This window comes from Thalassophryne amazonica, chromosome 2 (assembly GCF_902500255.1).
Source record: "Thalassophryne amazonica chromosome 2, fThaAma1.1, whole genome shotgun sequence".
Taxonomy (NCBI): Eukaryota; Metazoa; Chordata; class Actinopteri; order Batrachoidiformes; family Batrachoididae; genus Thalassophryne; species Thalassophryne amazonica.
Window position 1 is genome coordinate 151,875,003 of NC_047104.1, and position 12,191 is coordinate 151,887,193.

Below are 12,191 nucleotides of genomic sequence, written 5' to 3' on the forward strand. Positions count from 1 at the left end.
TGAGTGCAGACCTGCATGCGGTTCATGGCCTCTCTGAGCTGGTCCAGCTGATGAGCCGAGCTGAGAGCCTCCAGGCGGATATCCGTCAGCTTCATCTCCTTCTCCCTGAGTTCGCTGCGCAACTGCATCACCGTCTCCGCCTCACTGTCTAAACACTCCGACAGCCTGAGCACAAAAACACACACACAGAAACATCCAAAATCTCAAGTATATTCAGGAATGTCCTTGTAACTTTTTGAAAATTTAGATGTTGCAGATCTGGCAGGGTTCCTGTCTTCACATGCCCACATGTACTTACAGCGTGTTGGAGTGCGTGTTCCTGAGCATGTTGCTGGCGGAGGTGGTGCCGTTGTGTGACAGCTTGGGGGACGACGGCAGGGAGGAGTCGGTCATCTCCTCGATGTCAGAGTGCGAAGACGCTGATTTCGGAGACTTCTTCTTGCTGAATGCTTGCTTGAAGGAGCTTCGCAGCTGCAGAGAGGAGAAAAAAAAAGAGAAAGAACGTCAGGAGGCAGTCATCCTCCAATCAAAAGGCCAAGTGGGAGAAGACGAGGAGTGCACCGGGTGAAGGGAAAAAAAAAGCTGCAAAAAAGTGCAATAGACTCACACAGAAAAGGGAATTCTGGGTAGACTGTCTTATGACTTGAGGTTCGGCCACAAACGCAAACCCTGAGCTTTGGCTTCATGTCTTCACTGTAGAAAGAATCATTTGTGAACAGGGCTCATTGTTTTTGGTAACAGGTTTAAGAAAAGTGAAACTCCTAGAATAAAAGGTCTTGTGACTATATGATTCATAGTTTTGTTCAAAATGTTTTTTTTAATAATTTGGTTGCTTTGTGTGAGAACGTAACATTATGAAGATAATACAAGAGCAAGGTCAACACAGTCAAGTAAGCCTAGACAATGGAAACGTGTATCATTAAACAATATGACCTGTACAGTCTGGAGAGTAGTGGTGAGAGAAACAAGGAAGAAGTTTTTAAAACAGAAACTTAATATACTTTTGCCTCATTAAAAATGCATCATATGCAGATTAATATTACAAAAATTCAGGCAACTTTAGACACTACTATTTAGATCTTAATTAGACACCAATCGAATTCAACATATTTATAATTTATTATATTTTGCCTGCATTTAAAATCAAATTTTCCTATTTAAAAAAAAAAACCCTGTTAAAAGCCAGAATACGACTTACTGGAAACAACTGCTGTTCTTGAAGTTTATTGCATAACATAACACGTTTTGGATTAAAAACAGTCTGTGTTCATGGTCTCATTTGTGTCTGGTGCATCTTCTTTCTTTGATTATTTTTTTCCATAATTTATACCGTGGTCTGGACCTTGTGGGGTCACAGCCTTGGCCTTGCCTCAAGGGTTCTTGTCCTTGACTACTACACTGCATTGTACCAGTCGTCTTGATGATAATGTTATTAATCATTAATTTTTTATTTTTTAACATTAATTTTTTCCCTCAACATTCTACTGACAACACCCCATAATGACAACATCAAAATGTTTTTTGTTTTTTTTACACATTTATATATATATATATAAAATTAAGAAATCACATGTATAATACACACCCTTTGCTCAATACACATACAGCCTCAAGTCTTCTTGAATATGATGCCACAAGCTTGGTGCACCTATCTTTGGGCAGTTTTGATCATTCGTCTTTGCAGCACCTCTCAAGCTCCATCAGGTTGGATGGGGAGCGTCGATGCACAGCCATTTTCAGATCTCCCAGAGATGTTCAATCAGATTCAGGTCTGGTCTCTGGCTGGGCCACTTAAGGGCATTCACAGAGTTGTCCTGAAGCCACTCTTTTGATATCTTGGCTGTGTGCTTAAAGTCATTGTCCTGCTGGAAGATGTACCATCGCACCAGTCTGAGGTCAAGAGCACTCTGGAGCAGGTTTCATCCAGAATGTCTCTGTACATTGCTGCATTCAATCTTTCCCTCAATCTTGACTAGTCTCCCAGTTCCTGCCACTGAAAAACATCCCCACAGCATGATGCTGCCACCACCATGCCTCACTGGAAGGATGGTACCTGGTTCCCTCCAAACATGACGCCTGGCATTTACACTAAAGAGTTCAATCTTTGTCTCATCAGACCAGAGAATTTTGTTTCTCCTGGTCTGAGAGTCCTTCAGGTGCCTTTTTTCAAACTCCAGGTGGGCTACCATATGTCTTTTACTAAGGAGTGGTTTCCGTCTGGACATTATCATACAGGCCTGATTGGTGGATTGCTGCAGAGATGGTTGTCCTTCTGGAAGGTTCTTCTCTCTTCACAGAGGAATGCTGGAGCTCTGACAGAGTGACCATCGGGTTCTTGGTCACCTCCCTGACTAAGGCCCTTCACCCCTGATCACTCAGTTTAGAAGGGCCGCCAGCTCTAAGATGAGTCCTGGTGGATCTGAACTTCTTCCAGTTATGGATGATGGAGGCCACTGTGCTCACTGAGACCTTCAAAGCAGCAGAAATGTTTCTGTGCCCTTCCCCAGACAATCCTGTCTCAGAGGTCTACAGACAATTCCTTTGACTTCATGCTTGATTTGTGCTCTGACTGTCAACTGTGGGACCTTATACGCAGACAGGTGTGTGTCTTTCCAACTCATGTCCAATCAACTGAATTTGCCCCAGGTGGACTCCAATTAAGCTGTAGAAATAGGGGGTATTGTGTATAGAAATTTGAGGAAAAACATGAATTTTATCCATTTTAGAATAAAGCTGTAACATAACAAATTGTGGGAAAAGTGAAGTGCTGTGAATACTTTCTGGATGCACCGTAAAAGCTTGATATACTTTTTAAAAAACTGAATTCTGGGAATTAAGAAAAAAACAAACAAAACAATGAGCCTTCATCCCATTTGTTTGAATCCTTGTATGTTTCACTTTCTCAAAAGATTCAATACAGTTTGTGTCCGAAGGATAAATCCACCCTGAAATACTCTTGTCTTAATCATCACCACATTATGATCTGACCCATTTACTGCAGTTGTTATTTAAGAACAACACATTATTGTCTAAATGGATGTGGATGGTGATCTGCCTCATTTACTTTCATTTTGATACCCTCTCTAGAGTAATTGCTCTCCATGTTGAGTATCTCATCCTTGTACTGTCTTTGTTTAAATATAAGTGTGGTTGGCATGAAGCTGGAATCTCTGGTGATGGTGGCAGAGAACAGAACACTGGACCACCTGCTGGACAATATGGACGATGCCCTAGTCACCCCCTGCACACCATCATCAGCAACTAGAGGAGCTTCTTCAGCCACAGACTGCTCCTTCCCAAGTGCAGGACCAACAGACTGAAAAACTCCTTTGTCCCTCAGACTATATAACTCTTCACTCAGAGGGAGGAGGAGTAACAGGAAGACAGGGGATGGGAATGAGAGGAACGGTAATAGCCAGTAAATGAGTAGCAAACTGGTATTTATATTTGTATTTACATTTTGCAAATTGCTTTTTACTTTTATGTTTGATACTCTCTGTGCTTCTTACCCTGTGTGTTGCTATACAATGCTGCTGGAACCTCAATTTCCCTGAGGGAGTTTTCCCAAGGGATTAATAAAGTTCTATCTAATCTAATCCAATCTACAATTTGTGATTTCTGTTTTTTTTAAATTTAATTTGCATATCATCCTAGTTTTTTTTTTTTTTTTTTTGGAATTGAGGCTTGTACATCAAAATCTGCTTTTCTTTTTCGAGTTCTTTAGAATAAAAATAAAAATAAATGTATTTTAGGGTGGATTTTTGTTTTTTCTTTTGGGAGCTGGCTCAAAGCAGCATAAGAGCGGTTTGGCGGTTAAACAGTCGTGAAAAGGAGACAATGAGGACTACAGGGGCAGCAGAAGGCAGTGAGGGAGAAGGAACTGAGGTTAGTAACCTAGAAAAGGTGCAGGGAGTTAGGCTGCAGTGTTTCTTTGGTCTCACCCACCGTCCTTACCTCATAGACCTGCCACATGGAGCGAAGCGGAGGAAGACAGAGAGACAAAACAGCTCATGTTCACATCTGTTTGTGTTAATGTGCCGAGGAGGGACAAAGATTCTGCCACAGGCCATTAGGGGACTCAGGATAAGTTTCCATGAGGTCTTTCATGATGTATTACGAGTGCGGGCGCACACACACACACAAAGGCACAGGCGGGCTGTTTGTTATCACTGGGACCTAAAAGACGACGTGCTACATCAAAGCACAAGGTGGCTCGTCCTAAAATTCAACATCAGCATCGGGGGCCATGTTTGTACTCATCATGTGCACACAAAACAAAACACAGGCCACTTTGCAAGGAAATGTTATGACTTTTATACAAGACTTTAGAGAGAGTAGAACGTGTCATTGTGTCAAAATGAAGGCATATTTTTCAAAGAGGGTTTTCAAACCCTTTTTTTTTTACATTGTATATAAAAGATGAATTGTCATCGACAGCCTCCAGGTCAGCAAAGCTAAAGTGGACCTCAGCATCACTTTGCACAGAACTTTGTGTCAACACTCTTTCAGCTGTTGTCTGGATGAGCGAGCTCAGACATTTTAGACCACAACTAGAGCATGCTGGGAAATGGAAGAAATGACTCAACCAGCTGGAAATCCAAGCACACCCTTCGGAGTGACGAGGGTTGGGGGGCATCGGTTCGTCTCACTCACACAATGCACGTGGGCAAGTCACACAGAGCACAAACCAGATTGTTGGGCGCATATCATAAATGAAGCGAGGCTCATCACGTGGGTTTACAGAGGACCCAGAATCTCTTAAGACAAGTTAATTTGGATATACGAGTTTGGTGATGTTAATCATGAAATTCCTACTATATTTTACTGTAAGAGAAGAAGAGAAGAAGAAGTAAGTCATTTGTTGATGCTGAGGTCTGGTGCAGGTGCTTATCTCCGGAGTCCGTAATGAAGATGAAGATGAGAGTCTATAACTCTCCCTGGATGGGATACCAGTCTGAGGCAGGTTACTTCCCAGCCAAGGCTGTACCCAATTACAGATAAGTGGACTGAGATAATCCAGATTGTCTTAGCCATGGCCATGGAAAGGTACCATGAGCAGGATTCGAACCTAGGGCCTTGCCCACCAACACCAGTCCATTGCAAGTTACTTTGCCAGCCAAGGTTGGCACCCATTCACAGCTGGGTGGACTGGGATGAAGCAGGTTAATGTCTTGTTCAAGGTAACAAAGAATGGAGGGGGACATTTTTCATGATATGATCCGTTTATCTGTTGTGAGGGAGGTGGAGCCTATCCCAGGATGCACAGGGCAGAGACAGAACCCACTGTGGACAGATCACCAGTCTGCTACACTGCTAACAAATACCAGCCAACAATCGCGCCTACATTGTCATCATCAGGTGGCCAAATCTGCACATTTTTGGACTGTGGCAAGAAGAATGATTACAATTTCAATTTATTTTCATTTATATAGCGCCAAATCATAACAAAGTTGCCTCAAGGTCTAACCTAACCAACCCCTAGAGCAGGGGTGGGCAACTTGTTCCAGAAAGGGCCAAGAGGGTGCAGGTTTTCTTTGCAGTCACTGATTCCACCAGGTGATTTCACTGATTAACTGATTCCATCTGCTCAAAGTGATATTAATCAGTGAACAGAGCAAACACACAGGCAACAGTGGTAAGAAAAAAGCTCCCTCTGATGATTTGAGGAAGAAACCTCCAGCAGACCAGACTCAAAGGAGTGACCCTCTGCTTGGGCCATGCTACCGATACAATAGACAATACAGGAAATTATGCAGGAGATTTTGGGAGTCCATGCTGGTGCACAAGAGGGAAGGCCTGCAGAGGAAAACACCCTGAAAAGTAATACAAAACTTGTTAAAAAATAAAAAATAATAGGCTTGATGCAACTTTGCATCCAATTTTCAAAAGAATAACCGTAAGAGGACAAGTAATGATAATGGAATATACATCAAGTCCAGACCTACATCAAATCCCATCAGACCTCTATCATGAACTCTATCATGAGAGAGCTGCAGCGGGAAATCAGCTGAGGTGAGCCAAGATGTAACTCTGCGTATTAGAATGTCGTGAGGGAGTTGCTTTAATATCTTGCACGGTTGATAACAGCATCAGCTTTAATTAAGAAACACTTCTCTGCTTTTAACTGCAGAGCTGCATTTGCTGGGGAGCAATTAATAGCCACCATAAGACTCCTTAAAGTTCCGCAAACATGTTTTTCCAACTTGCCACAAACTAAAGGACTTGTTCATGTAGTCACATGACTTTGTCAAAGTCTTGTTACTTTTGACACAATGTGGAATTTCCATATGTAAAACAGTAAAGCTCAGAGTGGATTAACAGTGATGAATTTGAGACTTTCACACATACACACTGATAAACTCAGTGTTTGATACGTTGGGATGTGAGAACAGGTTGATATAAATTAATATTCATGACGTGTTTTATGTTGAGCATTTCTGAATAATTCTAGAGGTGTTGAAAGCGTGAAACGAGGTTCATCCCTGTCTGCCTGACTTGACTGTGCTAATGCTATTTTTGCAAATATGTTGCACAAACCAACATTTAGTTCACAACTTTATAAAAGGACGACCCCAGACACTGATTAACACAAATGGCTAATACAACACTGCATCAGTCTACAGGACAACAAACAGACACATAATCCGTACATCATCATCTTGGACTCGCCTTCCAGTGCACAGTATAGTCTTTGGACAACAAAGAAACAAAGAAATATGTTGGTACCGGTATATAAATGCAATAGTGTATAAGTATTAGTACAAATAAAACTGAGGAGGTTATGAGAAGACAGTATGTCGTAAACACTGAATTGGTGATTTGTAGAGATCAAAAGATATACAGATATGTAACTGGGATAAATTGTTTTGAGACTTCTATATAGGTTATATATAAAAGCCTTCCAGTGATTGTATTTCGGCATGAAACAGGCCAGAAATACATGTTGAAATATATTTAAAAAAATTTAAATGCTGCTTAAAATTTTGTATGACGAATGTGCAGTTTTAAATTAACTTAAATCCTTTGCTTTAGAGTCCATGAGAAATTAAGGTCTTCCCAAATTTCAGTTCTGTGAATGCTGTTGAATTGTCAAGGTTTACACGTAAATGGTTTTGTCTTAAAAGTGATGAATCACCATCTGTAAATTAATGTTTTTCATTGGTGTTATTTTTTCTTATATGCCTTTGGTATCTGTGTACAGTTACATGTAACAAGTATTTCCACTAGCAATTAATTAATTGCTAGTAATTAAATGACACGCCTGTTAATATGTTTCTAAACATCACCTCAGATCATCACAACTAAACTTGTTTAAATAACTAACAAAAATAATACCACATTTGATGATAGAAATTGGGGTTATAGACAGAAAACTATTCAGTACAGAGAAAAATGCAAAAATACACAATATCTAAGTTCCAAAAGGCTAATTACACTTCACTTTGTATGCAGATGACATATCACTCATCATAGGTCACAGTGCCATCTCTCATTTATACATTTCACAGCTAGTTTTTACTTTATTGCTTGTAAATAAAACTGTTTATAGAATTCTGAAATACTACTGAAAAGAATGTTATACATAACCTAGGTGTCAAAATTAAAAAGCTTGTTTTTTTTAACAAATTTTTAGCCCATTTTCATCAAAAATCTTTTTTTCTAAATCACCCAATCAGTGTTTTCTGAGTGGTAACAGCACATCATACAAATACCCTGAGTGTATTCACCTTTTCCCCAGTAAAAGATGCCTACAGAGGACAAACACAAAGATGTAAGACAGACACAAATAAATTAACAGAGACAGGGTCAAGAAACTAGCAAGAGCCCAATATGAATGTCACAACTGTCCAGATGCTTTACCCAGTTCTTCTTGTTCTTCTTCTTGCTCTTTGCATCAGTGTCCATGTTGGAGCCCACACTGGAGTGGCTGGTTGCGCTGGCGACGCTGCTGACGCTGTCGGAGGAGTGCTGCCTTCTGATTCGCAGATCCGGTTGTTGTTGCTGTGGACTTCCATTACTGCCAACTAAAAAGACACAAATATTCCATATTTGCATTTTATTCATTTATTTGTCACTTTGTTTGTCTATCTGACCTTCTGACCCCTTGGTGTAAGTTTTTACCCTCATGTGATTTTTGGTTATTGGTGGTTATGATAACGAGATCTGAGCTAATTTTGTTACACCAAGGGCCCAACCAACAGTTAATTATCACTTTCTTTGGTTTGGTTTAGATCATGATGGAGATCGAGATGGGGTACATTATTCATCCTTGGCAGTGAGTACTGGTCCAATCTGTTTGATTAAAAAATACATCATTGACATATGTGACATATAGGTTTATGTCATTTGTGTTTTTGAGACTGAAAAAAAAAGTTTCTAAAACCATGTTCCAAAAAAGAGAAAAAAGTAACAAAACTCCTTAAGCTATGATAACAGAATTATATCAACATACACAGTATATTCCAATATTAAATAATTTAATGGCTTAGAGGAAGGCCAGTGTTTTACTGCAGTCAGGACTGCAGCTGCAGGTATCTGTGGAATCTTCTTTAAGCGGGTGTAGATGCTGTTGTCCTGCCTTTGCATGCAATCACTGCTGTCATCTGAGTGACATTTATTATTCCGAGTGAATGAAACAAAGGTCTTTTTGTACAGTATCTATGTGGAACGGCGTGGAATGTGATAACTGCAGGGGTATTATGTGGCGTTACGGTGCCAGGTAAAGTACTTACAAGGGTCATTCTCAGTCAGATTCAATGCCAGCTGCTTGCTGCTCAGTGACCGCACAGTTTAGTTTCACACCCGCTCAACAACTGATCGCATACCAGCTCTGCAGGTACTCACTGAAGGCCAGCATGAATTTCAGTGGTGCTTCTTGCAGCTCCGTTAATGTGCCAAAGCATTTGATTTGACTGATCGGACTGCTCTTGGGACATCTTGAGAATTTGTAGCCAGCCTGTTCCGTGAGTGCTGTGTGAAATAGAGTTAGACTCTGTGGCTTCCCAGTTCATTCTGGAGCTCATCAGGGATGTGTTCTGGTTCCTTTTCTGTTCAATATTTGCATGAACTGAGTGTACCATGACCTAGACACCTTGGCAATGGTTCACTCACCTCAACTTTGCAGGAGATGCTGTGATCTTTGTGGAATCAAATCAAATCAATTTTATTTATATAGCGCCAAATCACAACAAACAGTTACCCCAAGGCGCTTTATATTGTAAGCCAAGGCCATACAATAATTACGGAAAAACCCCAACGGTCAAAACGACCCCCTGTGAGCAAGCACTTGGCAACAGCGGGAAGGAAAAACTCCCTTTTAACAGGAAGAAACCTCCAGCAGAACCAGGCTCAGGGAGGGGCAGTCTTCTGCTGGGACTGGTTGGGGCTGAGGGAGAGAACCAGGAAAAAGACATGCTGTGGAGGGGAGCAGAGATCAATCACTAATGATTAAATGCAGAGTGGTGCATACAGAGCAAAAAGAGAAAGAAACACTCAGTGCATCATGGGAACCCCCCAGCAGTCTAAGTCTATAGCAGCATAACTAAGGGATGGTTCAGGGTCACTGATCCAGCCCTAACTATAAGCTTTAGCAAAAAGGAAAGTTTTAAGCCTAATCTTAAAAGTAGAGAGGGTGTCTGTCTCCCTGATCTGAATTGGGAGCTGGTTCCACAGGAGAGGAGCCTGAAAGCTGAAGGCTCTGCCTCCCATTCTACTCTTACAAACCCTAGGAACTACAAGTAAGCCTGCAGTCTGAGAGCGAAGCGCTCTATTGGGGTGATATGGTACTATGAGGTCCCTAAGATAAGATGGGACCTGATTATTCAAAACCTTATAAGTAAGAAGAAGAATTTTAAATTCTATTCTAGAATTAACAGGAAGCCAATGAGAGAGACCACTATGGGTGAGATATGCTCTCTCCTTCTAGTCCCTGTCAGTACTCTAGCTGCAGCATTTTGAATTAACTGAAGGCTTTTCAGGGAACTTTTAGGACAACCTGATAATAATGAATTACAATAGTCCAGCCTAGAGGAAATAAATGCATGAATTAGTTTTTCAGCATCACTCTGAGACAAGACCTTTCTAATTTTATAGATATTGCGCAAATGCAAAAAAGCAGTCCTACATATTTGTTTAATATGCGCATTGAATGACATATCCTGATCAAAATGACTCCAAGATTCTCACAGTATTACTAGAGGTCAGGGTAATGCCATCCAGAGTAAGGATCTGGTTAGACACCATGTTTCTAAGATTTGTGGGGCCAAGTACAATAACTTCAGTTTTATCTGAGTTTAAAAGCAGGAAATTAGAGGTCATCCATGTCTTTATGTCTGTAAGACAATCCTGCAGTTTAGCTAATTGGTGTGTGTCCTCTGGCTTCATGGATAGATAAAGCTGGGTATCATCTGTGTAACAATGAAAATTTAAGCAATGCCGTCTAATAATACTGCCTAAGGGAAGCATGTATAAAGTGAATAAAATTGGTCCTAGCACAGAACCTTGTGGAACTCCATAATTAACCTTAGTCTGTGAAGAAGATTCCCCATTTACATGAACAAATTGTAATCTATTAGATAAATATGATTCAAACCACCGCAGTGCAGTGCCTTTAATACCTATGGCATGCTCTAATCTCTGTAATAAAATTTTATGGTCAACAGTATCAAAAGCAGCACTGAGGTCTAACAGAACAAGCTCAGAGATGAGTCCACTGTCAGTGGATGATGTGGGTGGAGCTAATTGTTTTTAAAGAATGCACTACTACACCGTTTTTGTTTATGTTAGCTTGTTGAAAAAAATGGAAGAAGATGTAGTAAATTTGATACAGGCCCTGAGGTCCATCGAGGGGGTGCTCATTTAGTGTGAAGTGGATCAGGATGAGAGTTCCACCTGGGCAGGATGCCAGTCCATCACCAAAAGTGGAATGACTCCTTTAATTCTGTCAATATGTCTCGGATCCACATTCACTTGAAAAAAGTTGATAATTAGTCCAACTAACAATTTAACCAACAAAAGGAGCAAAAACTGAAATGAAATGTAAAGGCACAAGAACAACAAGAACTCAACATAAGGTGCCACAATGTGAGTAGCTGTACCTGTGCAGTCTCCTTTGGGTGTGAGCTCGGGGGTGTTGATGACTCCGTTGATGGCGGCCTGAGCAACGGCGTTTTGTTTCTTCAGCAGCTCTATGGTCTTTCTCAGCTCGTTCAGCTCAGAGTCCTGGGTAGAGAAGAAAAACAGACAGTTAATTCAATGTGACCGTTAATTCAATAACAAAGGAAGCGGGTAACCCAACAAGCTTTTTGCTTCACCTTCTGCTCTGCTGTCAGGGTGAGACTCTTCAGTCTGATGGTCATGTTGCCCAAACTCTGCTCAAAAGCTGCAACGAGGTGAGCCTGCACACATAAGAAATGTTTAAGCTGCATACAGTTTTCAACATGAATGATGTGTTACATCTCAAATCATCTCATCAGATCTGAAAGGCAGAAAAACAAAAAATAGACTAAACAAAACTCTTGCAGTGAGATATTCTTACTGCCAAAATTCAAATATTAAATCAAGTGTAAAATGGTTATTTAAAATAAGTGAAATAAGAAAATGGCCTGCTTTCCATTGTCCTTATTTTGAAATAAAAAGAAAAAGGAAATAAATAAATAAATAAAAATTTAAAAATATAGAATTATTTTTGTAATGCAAGAGACACATCGGTTAGGCGTCAGTCTTTGGTTTTAAAACAGAAAATGAAAATGGAAATTATGTCATCAGCTACGTATTTTCACTTTTTCTTCATTTTATCAACAACCATTTGGTTGTTAAAAAATAACAAAAGCTGCTAAAATTCTATTCTGCTTTTGTATTTTGATCCGGGTATTTTATGCTGAAAGAGGAAATTGAAATTGAAAGGCCTCACCTCTTCAAAATTTTTTAAATGATTTTAGAAAAGGGTTTTCTTATGCAAATGATAATTTTATCTTTTATGATTCACAAGGTTATATTGCCAGTATGATCAGAATCACCTTGTATGGAAATGATTTGTGATTTTTGACCAGTGTGGGTTAAAATACAGCAACAGCACACCACAACAAACAAATGGTCCAAGTAGGCGTGAGTCTTCTGACTAATAGTCGCACAAATTGCCATAGCAAATTTACCAACACATCTACCACCATTCTAAATCATTTAATTTTGAG

At 40.2% G+C, this 12,191-nt stretch overlaps 1 protein-coding gene across 1 annotated transcript in view; it reads right to left on the reverse strand.

The window, feature by feature from the left end:
- Positions 1–12,191, reverse strand: part of nav2a (neuron navigator 2a) — a 331,375-nt gene that overhangs the window by 53,854 nt on the left and 265,330 nt on the right. The window contains 5 exon segments of the mRNA XM_034163924.1: positions 12–165; positions 299–471; positions 7,861–8,024; positions 11,097–11,220; positions 11,313–11,396. Of these exon segments, the coding sequence (XP_034019815.1) occupies positions 12–165; positions 299–471; positions 7,861–8,024; positions 11,097–11,220; positions 11,313–11,396 (699 nt within the window).